The sequence below is a fragment of the Gasterosteus aculeatus genome, chromosome 13, assembly GCF_964276395.1.
Source record: "Gasterosteus aculeatus chromosome 13, fGasAcu3.hap1.1, whole genome shotgun sequence".
NCBI classification, from domain to species: domain Eukaryota; kingdom Metazoa; phylum Chordata; class Actinopteri; order Perciformes; family Gasterosteidae; genus Gasterosteus; species Gasterosteus aculeatus.
The window spans coordinates 21389609-21409162 of record NC_135701.1 but is presented as its reverse complement, the minus strand read 5'-3'; the positions used below and the strand labels follow the sequence as shown (position 1 = coordinate 21409162).

At 44.2% G+C, this 19554-nt stretch overlaps 1 protein-coding gene and 1 long non-coding RNA gene across 12 annotated transcripts in view; both read left to right on the top strand.

Annotated features, from left to right (window-relative positions):
• Positions 1–806: 806 nt before the first annotated feature.
• Positions 807–19554, top strand: part of LOC120814370 (uncharacterized) — a 40958-nt gene continuing 22210 nt past the window's right edge. The window contains exons 1-11 of one of the 11 annotated variants that reach the window (XM_078086281.1): positions 807–894; positions 2317–2425; positions 2514–2594; positions 2708–2821; positions 3476–3601; positions 3801–3879; positions 4034–4250; positions 4408–6211; positions 6307–6480; positions 7146–7319; positions 7600–7773. In XM_078086281.1, coding sequence (XP_077942407.1) covers positions 858–894; positions 2317–2425; positions 2514–2594; positions 2708–2821; positions 3476–3601; positions 3801–3879; positions 4034–4250; positions 4408–6211; positions 6307–6480; positions 7146–7319; positions 7600–7773 — 3089 coding nt within the window. In that variant the 5' untranslated portion in view covers positions 807–857. Of the gene's footprint in view, positions 895–2316; positions 2426–2513; positions 2595–2707; positions 2822–3475; positions 3602–3800; positions 3880–4033; positions 4251–4407; positions 6212–6306; positions 6481–7145; positions 7320–7599; positions 7774–12322; positions 12402–13806; positions 13916–14003; positions 14085–14197; positions 14312–19554 lie in introns of those variants that run through there. The other 10 variants (XM_078086289.1, XM_078086282.1, XM_078086283.1 and 7 more) reach the window with 10 other exon arrangements.
• LOC144386238 (uncharacterized) lies at positions 8956–9752 on the top strand. Its single transcript, XR_013451932.1, has 3 exons — positions 8956–9071; positions 9472–9518; positions 9669–9752. It is a non-coding gene; the product is annotated as an uncharacterized LOC144386238 (long non-coding RNA).

Genomic DNA, 19554 nt, shown 5'->3' with positions numbered 1-19554 from the left:
AGCGACTTACATTTTATTTTTAACCCATGTTTTTCACATTTTTTAATCCACCCAGTAGTGTGCAGCCGTAAGGGCCAACAGCAGTGACGGGCGAAGAGAAAGCAGACATATTGGATAAAACCTTTGTTGAAATACACAGTTCAGATAATATTAGTGAAGAGTAGGAGCAGAATAGAGGAGTAGAATGTTCACATGTCTTTATTTTATTCTGTACACTGGGTGGCGCTGTGCACACCTACTGTATGTAATTGACATCAGGTGTTGGGCCCGGAGAGCGAAAGGGTTTTAACCGCGCGTGCGTGACAGCAGACAGTACAACGACAAGACAACTGCACACGGAATAAAATAAAGTATAAGGCTATGGGTTAGTTTAAAAATAAAGGAATAAAAGTTTAAGTTAAAAATATTTTAAAAAAATAAAAGTGCACCAAAATGACAGTAAAGTGACGTGTGCAGAATGAAAGAAAGTGACCGGTGGGACGTCAGAGTCAGTCAGTGGGGGACCGGCTCTGTTGATGAGCCCGACTGCCGACGGGAAGAAACTGTTGGTGTGGCGGGAGGTCGTAGTCCTGATGGACCTCAGCCTCCTACAAGGAGGTTATACGAACCAAGGGAACTACATATCGATACTTTAACATCGAATATTTGCAAAAACATCGAGGAAATGATTGATGGAAGATTCATATATTATGATTGTAATGGCTCCGAAGACCGGGTGTTGCGTTCAGATGTGCTGGTTCCTGCGCACGGAGGTGTGGAGCCTGAATCTGCACACTCGTCAGTAGGGGGCGATGTGCACCTGACACGTTGTTCTGCGACCCGCCGTCCAGACCCGAAGAAGACGTGTGGGGCGTCGGATGAAAGTCAACAGAACTTCACTGTGTTCAGAGGCCTGTGAGTATTTCCCGTGATACTCTGTGTTCTTTGGTGTGTGTTTGCGTGTTAACGGTCCGTGAACCTTTTTAACGTTCTTCTTACCGTTTAAACAACAGATCGAAATAAAACACGGAATAAACCCGTCGTTTGTTCGTCTTTTTTAGTTTCAAACCTAAAACGGAAATGGCCGTTTTCGTTGTTCAAATATAAAAAAACAAGAAAAAATGTGGATTCCAAACATCAACTCGGGTTCTTTGATGGAGCCCAACAGACGTAAACAATCGAGGTCTGTGTTTCTCGAAGTTTGCAGCTTTCATTTCCGCGTACGCAGCGTACCGAAAATGAAAACGTTCGTCCGTTCGTAAATGCGTCATAAAAATAAAATATATTTAATATATAAAAAAAATATATTCATATATATATTCATATATATTATTATTTTATATATATATATATATATATATATATATATATATATATATATATATATATTAGAGATTCACGGAGTGAGATCTGCGCAAACGTCGGTTTGCCGGTTGAGGGGAACAAAGTTGTGGAGGAAAATACGGGACAAATGTGTCCGCAAAAAAGTCTATGATAAATAAATTTCTTTGGTCGATACATAAAAAGCTATCTTAACACTGTATTTGTGGTCAATTTGGTTTAAGCATTTTTGTCACGGAGTATGTTTTAGTCTTTGCTTAATTGTTTGGCTAATTGGATCACTACCTGGTTAATGCTGTGGGCACCTGGAGGTTACTTAGGGGCGTAGCCAGGTGGGACCAGCATGCACCTGGGTGACGAAAAGCTTTTACCAGTGAGACAGAGGGAGAGCACTTCATAGGAAGGCAGACAACCTTTAATGTGTGTGTTGTGTATTTTATGGAATAAAGGTGAAACAAAAGAAAATATCGCCCGGACAATTCGCTTTCTTACTGCGTGAAAGAAAACAAACTGTGTGCAGCAGTGGCCCTTTGAGATGTAAAGATTGGTTGGTAACAAGGACAAATGGCCACTACAATTACATTCCGTGACTTAAATATTGTAGTATTTATGAACTTCAACTTAGTTGTTTTCCTCGGCCGTTGTTGCCCGTTGCTGAAGTCAGTGAAGCGCACACACACAAAGACTACACAACCACCATGACATGCATAGGAAACGCAAAGGAGATTGGAATCACATCTGCCTCAGCATTGTGATCGATGCACCTCTGTGGTCACACGTGCCCAAACTACAGTTACAGTCCTTCAGCTATCAACCCCTCATTACAGGGTGAGCATTTAAAATGCGTCTCTGGACATGTTAACAGGGTTCAACAAAGGTCTAAACTTTAACCGATGACAAGAGCACAGAAAGTGTCCCATGAGAGTTTTAGTATTGAGGTGAATGAGCTCTGCGTGTTTGTCCTGATGAAGATAAATAATGTGTGAGCTCTCCCAGCAGGTTGTTGTGAAGGTGTTATGAATCAGGGTGAGGACCCAGAGGAGGGAGTCCCTCCCTCTGAAGCCCCTCTGTGTGGGGAACATGACAGCCAGACCAAAGCTCAGAGGTGAGAGGACCATCTCCAACTGTCCCCCACTGTTATCCATGTCCCAACGTCTTTGATTCACTCACTCTGGTTCTACATGTGTCACCAGGACCCGTAAGAGACCAGGACCTGGACCCAGCTCTGTGAACATGAAGCGTACACGATACACGGTACCCTCTGTTGATGAAAGGTGAGGGTCTCAGGCTGATGATGAGGTGTTTCTATCAGACTCTCTGGTGAAGGTTCTCGGTGTGTGAGGTGATGCTTCATGATTAGATGATGTAATCTCAGTGTTTCTTTCAGTTCACATCAGCAGAGGGGAAAATCTCCTGAACCCAGCTGTGTGTCCATGAAGAGTGATCAGTCTAAAGATCTTGGGATTGACTTCAAAGATGGACGCCATTCTTATGACCCACAGTAAGTTCTTAAGCAGATGAGGACTTACTCTCTTTCTTAGTTATTAATTGCAAAATTGGTCGTGCATTGTTTAAAAGTGTTTCCATGATGATCAATCATTGCAGAAGTCGTTATCTTTATCTAACTGGTATGTATGTGTTTAAGTGTGAATCACTGACTGTAAAAATCCTCAGATGTAAACACAATGTGAGCTAGTTCCTCCACATCAGGATCAGGAGAGGTCACATCTTGAGATAGCTTCAGGTTTCTGGAGACAGATGACTGGGACTGAACATGTGATTAGAAAGTATGGTCAGTAGACTCTGGGAGAAGGTCCAAAGACTGGTTTCAGAAGATCTAAGGAGACTTCTAGAGGTCAGGGGACAAACTAAAGAGGGTTGGAGTAGTTTCATAAGAGTTTGTATCAGATGCAGAGTCTGCAGACGTTGTTTTTATGACCCACAGTAAGAACTAAAAACAGGTGAAACTGATGGCTGTCACACATCTAATAAACTGTCAACCCATCATCGACAGTCTTCAGCATCTGGTTTTCATGATGATCAATCATGACAGAAGCCAATATCTTTCACTCTCTGTTGTATTGGTGTTGATGGTACAAACACCATGTGAGCTGATGCTTAATGATTAGATGATGATGTGATGATGTAATCTCAGTGTTTCTTTCAGTTCACATCAGCAGAGAGGAAAGTCTCCTGAACCCAGATGTTTGTCCGTGAAGAGTGATCGGTCTAAAGATCTTGGGATTGACTTTAAATATGGACGCCGTTCTTATGACCCAGAGTAAGAACTAAAAACAGATGAAACTGATGACTAACTGTCACTCAACTAATAAACTGTCCGTCCATCATCAACTGTCCATCTTCAGCATCTGGTTTTCATGATGATCAGTCATGACAGAAGCCAATATCTTTAACTCTCTGTTGTATTTGTGTTGATGGTACAAACACCATGTGAGCTGATGGTTCATGTTCCTCCACAGAGAGGACCAGGAGAGCTCAGAAGTTCCCACAGGTCCGTCTGCCCAGCAGCATCAAACACACCTGGACTCCATCTTCATGGTATGTACATATACAACTATTTTTACATCTCTCAGTTCACCATCATCTCCATGCTGCACTTTGTAGACCAGTGGATTGTCAGTCTGTCCAACATGGACCTGATGGTGGCTTCCATGGTTTTAGTTTGTGTCATTCATAGAATATTCTGTTCCAGCTGCTGGAGGAGAACATCCTCACTTTTGTGAAGAAGGAGCTGAAGAAGATCCAGCAGGTTGTGAGTTCAGATTACCCAGAATGCTTAGAGAGTCAGAGGGAGGATGAGGAGGTGCTGGATGAAGAGCAGAGGAGGAGCAGAGAGGCATTTGTGAAGATCTCATTACACTTCCTGAGGAGAATGAAGCAGGAGGAGCTGGCTCACCATCTGCAGAGCAGTAAGAAGAATTTCTCTAAAGACTTACCATGTTGATAAATGAGACCTTCACGTATTTCTCAAAGGTGGACAGAATATATTCAGAACCATTCTTTGAGGAAAGGACATGTTTAAATATATTCTTTAACTCATTGATCTTCTTTATTGTTTTCATTCAGGACTTCTTGCTGCAGTTTGTCAGCGTGAACTCAAATCCAACCTGAAGAAGAAGTTCCAGTGTGTGTTTGAGGGGATCGCTAAAGCAGGAAACCCAACCCTTCTGAATGAGATCTACACAGAGCTCTACATCACAGAGGGAGGGACCGCAGAGGTCAATCAAGAACACGAGATCAGACAGATTGAAACAGCATCCAGGAAACCAGCCAGACCAGAAACAACCATCAGACAAGAAGACCTCTTCAAAGCCTCAGCTGGAGGAGAGGAACCAGTCAGAACAGTGATGACTAAGGGAGTGGCTGGCATTGGGAAAACAGTCTTAACACAGAAGTTCACTCTGGACTGGACTGAAGACAAACACCACCAGGACATACAGTTAACATTTCCATTCACCTTCAGAGAGCTGAATGTGCTGAGCGAGAAGAAGTACAGCATGGTGGGACTTGTTCATCACTTCTTCAGTGAAACCAAAGCAGCAGAAATCTGCAGGTTTGAAGAGTTCCAGGTTGTGTTCATCTTTGACGGTCTGGATGAGTGTCGACTTCCTCTGGACTTCCACAACAATGAGATCCTGACTGATGTCACAGAGTCGGCCTCAGTGGATGTGCTCCTCACAAACCTCATCAGGGGGAAGCTGCTTCCCTCTGCTCGCCTCTGGATAACAACACGGGCTGCAGCAGCCAATCGGATCCCTCCTGAGTGTGTTGGCATGGTCACAGAGGTCAGAGGGTACACTGACCCCCAGAAGGAGGAGTACTTCATGAAGAGGTTCAGAGATGAGGAGCAGACCAGCAGGATCATCTCTCACATCAAGACCTCACAAAGCCTCCACATCATGTGCCACATCCCCGTCTTCTGCTGGATCACTGCTTCCGTTCTGGAGGAGGTGTTGAAGACCAGCGAGGGAGGAGAGCTGCCCAAGACCCTGACTGAGATTTACATCCACTTCCTGGTGGTTCAGTCCAAAGTGAAGAAGGTCAAGTACGATGGAGGAGCTGAGACGGATCCACACTGGAGTCCAGAGAGCAGGAAGATGATGGAGTCTCTGGGAAAACTGGCCTTCGATCAGCTGCAGAAAGGCCACCTGATCTTCTATGAATCCGACCTGACAGAGTGTGGCATCGATATCAGAGCAGCCTCAGTGTACTCAGGAGTGTTCACTCAAATCTTTAGAGAGGAGAGAGGACTGTACCAGGACAAGGTGTTCTGCTTCGTCCATCTGAGTGTTCAGGAGTTTCTGGCTGCTCTTCATGTCCATCTGACTTTCTTCAGCTCTGGTGTCAATCTGATGTCCGAAGAACCAACAACCTCCATGTTGTCTAAAGTCTTTGGAGACCAAACTCAACCAATGTTTCTCTACCAGAGTGCTGTGGACAAGGCCTTACTGAGTCCTAATGGACACCTGGACTTGTTCCTCCGCTTCCTCCTGGGTCTTTCCCTGGAGACCAATCAGACTCTCCTACGAGGTCTGCTGACACAGACAGGAAGTCGCTCACAGACCAATCAGAGAACAGTCCAGTACATCAAGGAGAAGATCAGTGAGAATGTGTCTCCAGAGAAAAGCATCAATCTGTTCCACTGTCTGAATGAACTGAATGATTGTTCTCTAGTGGAGGAGATCCAACAGTCCCTTAGTTCAGGACGTGTCTCCTCAGATAAACTGTCTCCTGCTCAGTGGTCAGCTCTGGTCTTCATCTTACTGTCATCAGAAGAAGATCTGGAGGTGTTTGACCTGAAGAAATACTCTGCTTCAGAGGAGGCTCTTCTGAGGCTGCTGCCAGTGGTCAAAGCCTCCAACAAAGCTCTGTAAGTACAGAGAGTCAGATTCATATATCAGGACTTGAATATGTTGCCATTGTTTAAATGTATGGTTCATATTTCCTTCATCATTGTCTCTTCAGACTGAGTGGCTGTAACCTCTCAGAGAGAAGCTGTGGAGCTCTGTCCTCAGTTCTCAGCTCCCAGTCCTCTAGTCTGAGAGAGCTGGATCTGAGTAACAACCACCTTCAGGATTCAGGAGTGAAGCTGTTGTCTGCTGGACTGGAGAGTCCACACTGTGACCTGGAGACTCTCAGGTCAGATTAAGTCAGTTTATCTGCAATGATTTAAATGTGTCTCTAAACTATCAGATCCATACAGTGTAAAAAGGATCTCAATATATGAATTTGTTTCATAGATTACAAATTTCATGAACATTTTTTTCATCAAGAAATAAACGAGAACTATGGTACCAGACAACTAACGTCAGCGATGCGGTTTTATATAAATAATTAATGAAAAGGAGAAAATCAGAGGTGGGAAAGAGACTGAAGACTTTAACGTGTGTCTCTACAGTGACAATCTGCTGAGAGTTTGATGGATGTTTGTTTCTAATTCAGAACTTTAAAACCATGAAATGAGAAGATGATTAATTTCTCATTTAAACTCACTTTTTTCTGTCTCTTATATTTCTTTAAAAAGTCAGATAGAGGATAGAGAAGCCTAACTTTGAATTTACGTATAAATAAGATAAAATATCCCTGCCTCATCCCAATAGTGATATTATAATATTTCCTGTAAACAGTAAAGCACATTTAACTGACGTTTTCCTCTTGTTTAAAGTAGAACACAAAAAAATGTAGACAGTAACTGAACACATTTGTTTTGCTCTTACTAGTTTTATTTCAGTTAAAACTCCTTATCAAGGAGGATGTCATTTTAACTTAAATGTTTAAATTCTTATTGATTGTTGTCTCCTCAGACTGAGTGGCTGTAACCTCTCAGAGAGAAGCTGTGAAGCTCTGTCCTCAGTTCTCAGCTCCCAGTCCTCTAGTCTGAGAGAGCTGGATCTGAGTAACAACCACCTGCAGGTTTCAGGAGTGAAGCTTTTGTCTGCTGGACTGAATAGTCCACACTGTGACCTGGAGACTCTCAGGTCGGGATTCAATTAATGATCACTTGGTTTCTTTTTTTACATCAATGATACATTTCTGACTTTCATAATATTCTTTCTGCTTACATCAAATATGTATTTTGCAAATATTCTCCTTAACGTGTTGTATCGGATTGTTGATGTACATTAGTGGGTGTTTGGTTGTGACTGTCAGTAAGTGTTAGTATATTAATGTGACCCCCTCAGTAGCTGACATCTCAGTACTGCAGTGATCTTCCAGCCTTTACAGATCCCTCATGTGTGTTGTTTTGTGTGTCTGCAGGCTGTCAGGCTGTCTGATCACAGAGGAAGGCTTTGCTTCTCTGGCCTCAGCTCTGAGCTCCAACCCCTCCCATCTGAGAGAGCTGGACCTGAGCTACAATCATCCAGGAGACTCAGGAGTGAAGCTGCTGTCTGCTGGACTGGAGGATCCTCACTGGAGACTGGAGACTCTCAGGTATGAAGAGGCTGCAGCCACAGACCATCAGTCTGGTAGAGGAGGCAGAGCTGGAAACATTTTCTCTGTCCCACTGTCAGCCTGGTTAATAAGACCCTGACACACCAAGCTGACCTCAAACTACCAGAGACTCATCAAACTGTTTGTGTCCCACATGAGACCATCAATACAGACAGAAGTAGTGAGGAACAGTAGCCAGGATGAGCCTAAACAGGGAGGAAGGTGATGAAAGGCTTGTTTCTCTGGACCCTTGTCTTGTTTCCACGTTATAAGAGAAGACAGTGGTGTCTCCTGACACGTTGACGGCATCATGGTGGGTTCATATGAGTCAACGTCGTCATGCTGCAGGTTTGTGGGCTCTTATCAAACAACACTTGGATGTTTAGATGGTCGTCATCTGCCTCCAGTGTGTGTTGTCCTTTAGTCCAGACATTGTTATTAAAAGACAAACAAAAGAAAAAATAAATAAACAGACCGTTCAAACAGTCTCGATGGATCATCACAGTAAGATTGTTTGGTGTTTAAAAGTAGTTTGCTTTGAACTGAGAGCCAGTTTCCTGGATGATAAGAGTAGACTACAGGTGACAGTTGGGCAGAGTGGAGAACCAACAGCTGTTGTGGACCTGGTGTGTCAGAGTCCAGGACTGGACCAAAGCTTTAAGGGGACTCGGGCAGTGATCTGTGGCTGCAGACCCACCTGAGCTGTAACATCTTCACCTCCCGCCTACAGGTGATAGAAACCAGTGTTTACTGGTGCTAGGAGACGGGATGTGAACAACAGTGTTACAGTCAGACCCTTTGTACCTCCAACCACCCCGACCTCCTCCATCAGAGGGTTTGTGCCGCTGTAGTGATTTCATGCTACTTTCTCCTTTACTTCAGAGAGACAACAGTCATTATTACACAAACACAAGAGGTCGCTTGTCAGGACCAAAACATCCAACAGTCAATACTTCTACTGACCACGGATCAGCTGACTGTGTGGTGGAGATGAACCCACTGACAATAGTCCATCTCTGTAGCTCTACTCAGCTGGTTAGCCTACTTTAGCTCCTAGTTTTGGTTGTGCAGCTCATTTCCTGTTTGGTTCAGTTTCAGTGTTTCCAGCAGCAGCTATTTTCCTCCAACAGGCTGTGATGAAGCCACAGTTACCTACCTGCTGAGCAGCAAACAGCAGACAAACTGAGAGACCAGCTGGGGAACATTTAGCAGCTGAAGACACAGATATTCCCCCCAGGAGGTGGTGGAGACCAAAAGCAGAGCTAAAAGAGAGCAAATAGTGGACTTCCATCCATCAGGTGACACAAGACTCCTGATGAACCATCATGTTGATGTGGAAGCAGCTGGTTGACATCATGTTACTTTAGAAGATGATCACATGGCACATGTTGTGTTTACAGCTTGTTTTCACTGAACCACAAGTGGACAAAGAAATCACTTGATGCAGGTTTAAACATTTGATTCACTGACTGCTGAAGGAAACTGAGTGTGAAATGGAAGATGATGGTCAGTATAATACTGATAAGAACCGATGATGAATAATGAACATCATGAGCTGTGGTCATCAGACAATCTGAAGAAGCTCCACTGCAGTAGCAAGAAGAGGTGGTCCATGTGGACATGAAGGACAAAGCTGTGTGTGTGAGTGATGTAATGTCCATGTCTCCATGCTGCTCTGACCCCCCCTCCTCCTTTCAGGGTGGAGCCTGATGGAGTCCGATGGTTGAGACCAGGTCTGAGGAAGTGTAAGTGTGCTTTGAGTTTGATTCATGAAGATTCAACCATCTTCACACTGTGACATCACTCATTCACCTCTGTGATGTCATCATCAAAGTGTCAGTACATGAACACATGATTAATAACTGCAGCTGTATTGTGTCTTGTTCTCTCATCAGATTCCTGTGAACTCACAATCGACACAAACACAGTAAACAGAAGACTCAAACTGTCTGACAACAACAGGAAGGTCACACATGTGAAAGAGGAGTATCAGTCATATCCTGATCATCCAGACAGATTTGACCACTGGCCTCAGCTGCTGTGTAGTACTGGTCTGACTGGTCGCTGTTACTGGGAGGTCGAGTGGAGAGGAAGAGTTTATGTATCAGTGAGTTACAGAGGAATCAGGAGGAAAGGAAACAGTACAGACTGTTGGTTTGGGTGGAACGATCAGTCCTGGAGTCTGATGTGCTCTGATAAAGGTTACTATGTCGGTCACAATGAGACAGTAACACGCATCACCTCGTCCTCCTCCTCTGGTAGAGTAGCAGTGTATGTGGACGGTCCTGCTGGCTCTCTGTCCTTCTACAGAGTCTCCTCTGACACACTGATCCACCTCCACACCTTCAGCACCACATTCACTGAACCTCTTTATCCTGGGTTTTGGTCCAATCCTGGTTCCTCAGTGTCTCTGTGTTCTCTGGAGGACGGAGAGTCTCCTCCTGGTGGAGAACCTTCCTCTCTGCTCACCACATAGTTCAGTCTGTATAGGACGTCACGCAGCTGATGTAGGTTCATGTGGGTGTAGATGCAGGTGGAGCAGGTGAGGGGTACCTGAGCTGGTCTGGACTGGAGATGGAAGTCTGAAAGTGCTCAGCGAGGTGTGTTTTAATGTTCTTGTGCTCGTTGCCTCTGTGGGTGAATTAATAGATCATCATTTAGATATCGGGTCCTAATCAGGATATGATATTTTATAACATGTTCTATAAACTATAAGTACGTCATTGTTGTGCAGGAACTGGTCCTGGCCGGCAGAGGGCGCTCTAACAGAGAAATTCATGTATATGATAAAACCAGCAAATAGGATTAATTTCCAAACATTTATCGCAGTCTGAATATAATAAAGAAAACTACTACTACTAATAATGAACATAAACAAATCCTGTCACTTGTTTTTCCTCTTTTCTCTTTGATTCGATTTGAAGTTGCTCCGGCTGAAATACTGGTTCTTTAGCCGGAGCAACTCAAATGTGCACTTTACAAAGATTATTTTTTCCCTTTTCAAACATGATCATTGGTTGTAAACTGTTTCACTGATTTATTTTGGATCCTCACTTTATGAAATAAATATGATCCAGCATCTCCGTCAAAATCCTCCATGTGAACTTTAGACGGATGGTTATTTAAAGTAAAGTTGGATGATAGTTTAAAAAAAACAAAGATTCGAAGGGAATGTAGTCTCTCTATGAATAGAGAGCAGTTTGTGTGTTGAATTCATCTGCAAAGGTTGGTTTCAGGAGGAGGACATCTGACGATATTTCAGAATTTGATAATATAATCATTTACAGATTTATCTGATAATTTTGTTTTAACAGATCAAAACTAAGATGATCGACTAAGAAATGGTTAGTCGAAGAACTGGTTCACAGCTTCACTGTTTCTTTGTTTTAAAGCTATTTGTGCTCTGAGGAACACCCGGATTCAGAAACAGAACCGGACTGTGCATTCCGCTACTGTAGCTTTGACATACGCTGTAATATCTTAAGTTAGTTAAATTAGCTTGTATATGCATGAAAGAATGAAACGGTCTGTGCATAAAAGTTAATACATTTTTCTGATGTTTTTTATTGAGGGGAAGGGGGGGGGGGTTGGTTCTAGATGGGTAAGAACCGGTGATACACCCCTACTGGTTTTTCCACCTACTGGTTTCCCTACGCGTGCGTGTTTGTGTTCATTTCACAGCTGCAGATGTGTCCGCCTCAGTTCCCTGATTCGTCACACATTCACAAACATATTGCTGAAAATCTTCAAAACGCATCACAAATCCAGTGCAGCGTTTACGATTGTATAAGTGAGCACCACATCACGGCCACGTATGAAAACATTTACATAAAAAAAATATATTAATAGAAAGATCGGCACAACCTGGATTCGAACCCGGTGGATCAAAACATTAAAATGTCAATCAGGTGGCTGCTCTTAGCAGTGCGCCACAGAAACACACAGCAATTTGTTGACCCTTAGTATAATTTATTCATTTCGTTGACGTAGATCAGCATGGAGGAAACCTTTTGGTGTCGTGGATCTAAAACAACTGGTTACCTTGATCGTGTCTGGGGAACACTTCAGGACATGTGCAACGCTACTTCTTCACGAGGCTGCAGCCTTGCAGCGACACATTTTGATAAAGAAAGGATATTGTTTTCTTACGCCCATCGCGTGACGTGAACCACAGACACGAACAAACCAAAGTTAAGAAAATATATTAAAAGATCGAACCGACCAGGTTGCGAACCCACCGGCTCTGTTGATGAGCCCGACTGCCGACGGGAAGAAACTGTTGGTGTGGCGGGAGGTCTTAGTCCTGATGGACCTCAGCCTCCTGCAAGGAGGTTATACGAACCAAGGGAACTACATATCGATACTTTAACATCGAATATTTGCAAAAACATCGAGGAAATGATTGATGGAAGATTCATGTATTATGATTGTAATGGCGCCGAAGACCGGGTGTTGCGTTCAGATGTGCTGGTTCCTGCGCACGGAGGTGTGGAGCCTGAATCTGCACACTCGTCAGTAGGGGGCGATGTGCACCTGACACGTTGTTCTGCGACCCGCCGTCCAGACCCGAAGAAGACGTGTGGGGCGTCGGATGAAAGTCAACAGAACTTCACTGTGTTCAGAGGCCTGTGAGTATTTCCCTTGATACTCTGTGTTCTTTGGTGTGTGTTTGCGTGTTAACGGTCCGTGAACCTTTTTAACGTTCTTCTTACCGTTTAAACAACAGATCGAAATAAAACACGGAATAAACCCGTCGTTTGTTCGTCTTTTTTAGTTTCAAACCTAAAACGGAAATGGCCGTTTTCGTTGTTCAAATATAAAAAAACAAGAAAAAATGTGGATTCCAAACATCAACTCGGGTTCTTTGATGGAGCCCAACAGACGTAAACAATCGAGGTCTGTGTTTCTCGAAGTTTGCAGCTTTCATTTCCGCGTACGCAGCGTACCGGAAATGAAAACGTTCGTCCGTTCGTAAATGCGTCATAAAAATAAAATATATTTAATATATAAAAATAATATATTCATATATATATTCATATATATTATTATTTTATATGTATATATATATATATATATATATATATTAGAGATTCACGGAGTGAGATCTGCGCAAACGTCGGTTTGCCGGTTGAGGGGAACAAAGTTGTGGAGGAAAATACGGGACAAATGTGTCCGCAAAAAAGTCTATGATAAATAAATTTCTTTGGTCGATACATAAAAAGCTATCTTAACACTGTATTTGTGGTCAATTTGGTTTAAGCATTTTTTGTCACTGAGTATGTTTTAGTTTTTGCTTAATTGTTTGGCTAATTGGATCACTACCTGGTTAATGCTGTGGGCACCTGGAGGTTACTTAGGGGCGTAGCCAGGTGGGACCAGCATGCACCTGGGTGACGAAAAGCTTTTACCAGTGAGACAGAGGGAGAGCACTTCATAGGAAGGCAGACAACCTTTAATGTGTGTGTTGTGTATTTTATGGAATAAAGGTTAAACAAAAGAAAATATCGCCCGGACAATTCGCTTTCTTACTGCGTGAAAGAAGACAAACTGTGTGCAGCAGTGGCCCTTTGAGATGTAAAGATTGGTTGGTAACAAGGACAAATGGCCACTACAATTACATTCCGTGACTTAAATATTGTAGTATTTATGAACTTCAACTTAGTTGTTTTCCTCGGCCGTTGTTGCCCGTTGCTGAAGTCAGTGAAGCGCACACACACAAAGACTACACAACCACCATGACATGCATAGGAAACGCAAAGGAGATTGGAATCACATCTGCCTCAGCATTGTGATCGATGCACCACTGTTGTCACACGTGCCCAAACTACAGTTACAGTCCTTCAGCTATCAACCCCTCATTACAGGGTGAGCATTTAAAATGCATCTCTAGACATGTTAACAGGGTTCAACGAAGGTCTAAACTTTAACCAATGACAAGAGCACAGAAAGTGTCCCATGAGAGTTTTAGTATTGAGGTGAATGAGCTCTGCGTGTTTGTCCTGATGAAGATAAATAATGTGTGAGCTCTCCCAGCAGGTTGTTGTGAAGGTGTTATGAATCAGGGTGAGGACCCAGAGGAGGGAGTCCCTCCCTCTGAAGCCCCTCTGTGTGGGGAACATGACAGCCAGACCAAAGCTCAGTGGTGAGAGGACCATCTCCAACTGTCCCCCACTGTTATCCATGTCCCAACGTCTTTGATTCACTCACTCTGGTTCTACATGTGTCACCAGGACCCGTAAGAGACCAGGACCTGGACCCAGCTCTGTGAACATGAAGCGTACACGATACACGGTACCCTCTGTTGATGAAAGGTGAGGGTCTCAGGCTGATGATGAGGTGTTTCTATCAGACTCTCTGGTGAAGGTTCTCGGTGTGTGAGGTGATGCTTCATGATTAGATGATGTAATCTCAGTGTTTCTTTCAGTTCACATCAGCAGAGGGGAAAATCTCCTGAACCCAGCTGTGTGTCCATGAAGAGTGATCGGTCTAAAGATCTTGGGATTGACTTCAAAGATGGACGCCATTCTTATGACCCACAGTAAGTTCTTAAGCAGATGAGGACTTACTCTCTTTCTTAGTTATTAATTGCAAAATTGGTCGTGCATTGTGTAGCGGCCGAACGCCACTTCCTGTGTGTGAGTGTTGGTACTTTATTTTGAAATGTAATTAGCAGCAGAATCACGTGGGCAGGGGTGCAGTGGTTTATGAATGAGTGTAGGCACCCTGGCAGAGGGATGGTTGTATGGACATGGGGGTGAGTCGGGAGACGATACTTTTTGTTGACCGTATCCTACAGCGCACTTTATTGCATCGGCGCACATCGTGTATCGCTTCGCCCGCTTGGATGTGTTTTTAACTTAATAAAAAAACAATGAACTTCATAGGAGGAATCAGCGTCTGTTTGGAACGAGTCCACAGCAATCTCCCGTACTTAGCCTCACGTGACTCTACCGGATTGCAGTCACCACATTTGTCAACAAAAAAGTAAACAAATAAGTGATCAGTTGCATACAACAAACGCGCAGTCTTTATCACGGATTCCCGTCGGATTCCGGGGTTATGGATCCGAAGAAGAAAGCTGGATTACATCGCGACAGAGATCCTTACCGAGCCACGGATTCATCCCAACGCGAACAGCCACGGTAGGCACGCAAAATCCCCACTCTCATTCATGCTGCGTTTGGAAAGTTTGACGGTTTGCGGGTGTCCATTGGGGATCGCCGTCTTTCCGGGTGACGTTCGCCTACATCGACTGTCGAATTGTTTGGCTTGGCAGTGCGGAATCGGATGTTGAATCCCGTTTTGGAAACGTGAATTTAATTGAACGCTATTGACTCGTTGGTGCACTGTGAAAACTTGAACTGTCGAACTTGAAGGCACAATGAGCGAAACACATGATCGCGATGTGAATAATGTTTCCGAAACAATGGAAAAACGAGAAGTCAAACTAACTGCAAAGGCTTTGGCAATAAAAATTGAAAAACTTCAAAAGGAGCGAAAGGTGCTCGTAGATAAAATCAAAGCGCTAATTCCTGCTATAAAAGAGCTTATGAAAAGAAAGGAAAATGTACATCAGGTGCAACAACAAATACAAACCCTTACTCAGCTCCACGACACGGCCATTGAGCTACATAAGTCATTAATCCCTTTGCTACCCGAAAGCGAACAAATTTTACAAAAGGAATGGTTCTTAAGCATCGAGAGTTACACCAACGTTTTCAAGGACAATGTTACCCAATGGCTGAGTGAAACTACTGTGAACTTGGATGGAAACGACTTTGATGGCTCAAACAAAGATGTGCCTGACTCTGATATGCACGCCCCACAAGCACCAGCAAAGGCAGTTTCCATGCAGGGAGATCCACAGGATTGTGTGAATCCATCTGACAGCATATCCAACGTGGGCAGCAGAGCCACGGCCAGAAGCTCTCAAAGGTCATCTATATCAAGCATTTCTTCTGCTCGCATAAATGCTGAAGCTGACCTGGCAGCACTAATGGCACGACAAGGACTTCTGAAGGACAGACATGCGCTGGAGGAGGAAGAGGAAAGGATACGAAAAGGAAAAGAGAGACTCAAGATGGACGAGGAAATTGCTGCACACATGGCTAAAGTGAGCGTGCTAAGGGCAGCAAGCATGACCGGTTCTAAAGGCAGCGCAAGACAATACGACAACATGAATCCTTACTTTGGTGAAGCACAAACACAGTCAATGCAGCAGAGAGCCGATGCTGCTACATTTGTTCCTCAGACGTTGGCAGTACCTAAGAGGGACGAGCAAGTCACAAATAGCATCAGCGATCCAGCCACAAGAGCTAAGGTCAGAATGGCCACCCAAGGTTCACATGTTCAACTTTGTACTTCTCAGCACCATATGCACGAGCATGGAACCACTGTTAGCAACGAAGGTCCTTTAGGCCAAAGTGGTCAAAACAACGTTATTGAAATTATGAAAAGGCAAAATGAAATAACCACCTTGCTGGTACAGCAACAACAAATGGCATCGCTACCCAAAAGAGATCTGCAGGCTTTCGATGGCAACCCATTACAGTTTCACACTTTTATAAGAGCTTTTGAGAACGGTGTCGAAAGCAAGTCGAGCAATTGCAGTGATCGCCTGTATTTCCTTGAACAGTTCACTAGAGGTCGCCCAAGGGAACTTGTACGAAGTTGTCAGCATGTTGACCCTGAAAGGGGTTATGCTCAGGCTAAGGCTTTGCTACAGGAACACTTCGGTAATGAGCAAATAATTGCCACTGCTTATATGAACCAAGTTCTGTCATGGGCCCCAATAAGATCTGAAGATGTTAATGCATTACAGGATTACGGTTTGTTTCTTCGAAGCTGTAGCAACGTGATGAATGGCGTACAGTATATGTATGAACTGGATATGCCCGCTAATATGCTCACAATAGTAAAGAAACTGCCATACAAGCTTCGGGATTGCTGGAGAACGGTAGCCTGCGAGATACAAGAGAGCCGTAACCAAAGGGCCACATTCAGCGACGTTGTTAATTTCGTTGAAAGGCAAGTTAGAATTCTAACACACCCAGTGTTCGGGAATATCCAAGACCCAGCGCCAGCATTAAGTAAAAGTACGAATCGAACCATCTCTAAACCCAAAGGAAGTATTTTCGCTACAACTGCGACCACGGTGGAAAATAGGAATATTGGAACACGGGAATGGAAACGCTACACTGCCTTACCCATCAAAGATTGTCTGTTTTGCGAAGGTGAACACACTCTAGAGTCATGCCCTCACCTGGAAGAGAAGACTCGCACCGAAAAGATCACATTCTTAAAAGAAAATGGTGTTTGCTTTGCCTGTTTATGTACAGGACATATCAGCAAAGATTGTCAAAAACGGTTGACATGCCAAGCGTGTTGTATGAAGCACCCCACAATGCTTCATATTCAGTTTAAGGAGAAGCAAGCAAAATCTGAAACTGAACAAGAGCCAGGCACGGCAGTGGGCAGGGCCTTAATGTCCAACGGCCTCACTGGGGCTGGTGAGGAAGAATGTAAACTTCCCATAGTCCCAGTACAGGTTAAGTCTAGAAAAGGTAATAAGACAGTGCTCACTTATGCTTTCCTAGATCAAGGAAGCACTGCCGTTTTCTGCACTGAGAACTTAATGAATAGGCTTAATCTCACAGGAAAGAAAACTCGTATCCTTTTACGTACTATGGGTCAAGAGAAGGTCATGAACACCCAATTAGTCACAGGTCTCGAGGTGGCTGGTCTGGATGGTGAGATATTTTGCGAATTGCCAAGTACTTTCACTCAGGAGAGTATGCCCGTCAATAAGGGAAATATTCCACGTCGACAGGATCTTCAGAGATGGCCTCACTTGCGACATGTTCATCTGCCAGAGATTGACGCAGAAATCGAGCTGCTAATAGGAACAAACGTGCCAAAGGCCTTGGAACCATTAGAAGTGATCCGTAGCGTGAACGATGGACCTTATGCCATCAAAACAATTCTAGGGTGGACTGTTAATGGACCATTGGTAGGAGACAGCAGCGACGCATTTGACATTGTCACAGTCAATAGAGTTTCAGTTTCAAACTTGGATAAGCTCTGGCAGCAACAGTTCAAAACTGATTTCCCAGAATGCAGCCACGAGGAGCAACCTGCTTTGTCAAGGGAAGACCAAAAATTCATGAAGCTGGTTAGAAATTCAGCGAGCCTTGTGAATGGACATTACCAGATCGCATTGCCCCTGAGAGAATGCAAATTAAACATGCCAAACAACAGAAAAGTCGCAGAGCAGCGCACTCTAAACCTTCAAAGGAGGTTCAAGAGAGATGTGTCTTTCCGACAGCAGTATGCAGACTTTATGGACAATCTTGTCTCCAAAGGATATGCTGAGCGAGTACCTACGGAGGAACTGGCTCGTGAGGATGGGAGATTGTGGTATATCCCCCACCATGGTGTCTACCACCCTCGAAAAGGGACGATGCGGGTGGTGTTCGACTGCGGAGCACCTTTCCAGATGACGTCTCTCAATGATCAGCTCCTGCAGGGACCAGATCTCACCAGCTCATTGATAGGCGTCGTGACCAGATTCAGAAAGGAACCAGTGATAATCTTGGCAGACATAGAGTCCATGTTCCATCAAGTGAGAGTACCAGCCGAAGACATGGATTTGCTGAGGTTTCTCTGGTGGCCCGATGGTGACTTTGTACAAGAACTGGCGGACTTCAGAATGAAGGTGCATCTCTTTGGTGCAACTTCATCACCAAGTTGTGCTAATTTTGCACTTAGAAAATGTGCCGAGGACAATGAAGGGCAGTTCAGCCGGGAAGCTATCGAGAAGGTTTTACATTGTTTCTATGTGGATGATTGCCTCGTAGCCACAGCCACCGAGAAAGAAGCTGTGGCACTCCAGCACGATCTGGTGTCCATCTGTTCCAAAGGCGGCTTTAAGTTGACTAAATGGACGAGTAATCGACATGCCGTGATTACAGCAATACCAGAAGATCAAAGGGCAAAAGATATGAAGGACTTGGACTTGGAACAGGACACACTTCCCGTGGAAAGGGTATTGGGGGTACAATTTTGCCTTCAGTCAGATACCTTTAAGTTTAAGATCACGGTGCAACAAAAACCTCTGACAAGAAGGGGTATCCTCTCTGTCATAAGTTCAATTTATGATCCTTTGGGAATTTTGAGTCCCGTCGTCCTTACTGCCAAGATCATCCTGCAACAGCTGTGTAGAAAAGAACTTGGTTGGGACGAGCCTATACCACCCTCCGCTGCACAGGAATGGACACAATGGTTGGAGGAACTCAGTCAGTTGGAAGACTTCCAGATCCCTAGGTGCCTAAAACCATTAGACTTTGGAGAAGTCATCGCAGCACAATTGCATCACTTTACAGATGCAAGTGAAGACGGTTATGGTGTTGTGACCTATCTGCTCTCGCAAAACGCACAGTCCCTGGTGCACAGCGCCTTCGTCATGGGAAAATCCAGGGTAGCGCCATTGAAGTCAGTTTCGATACCTCGTATGGAGCTTACGGCTGCTACCATGGCAAGCCGCATGGACACGTTTTGGAAAAGGGAATTACATATGAGGCTTCAGCCATCACTGTTTTGGACAGATAGCACGTCGGTGCTAAAGTACATAAGGAATGAAACATCAAGGTTCCGTACCTTTGTGGCCAATAGAGTATCAGAAATCCTTAAAGCGTCTCAGGCATCTCAATGGAGGTACGTAAGTACCACGAGCAATCCTGCAGATGTGGCTTCCAGAGGGTTGAAGGTAGATGCGTTCCTCAA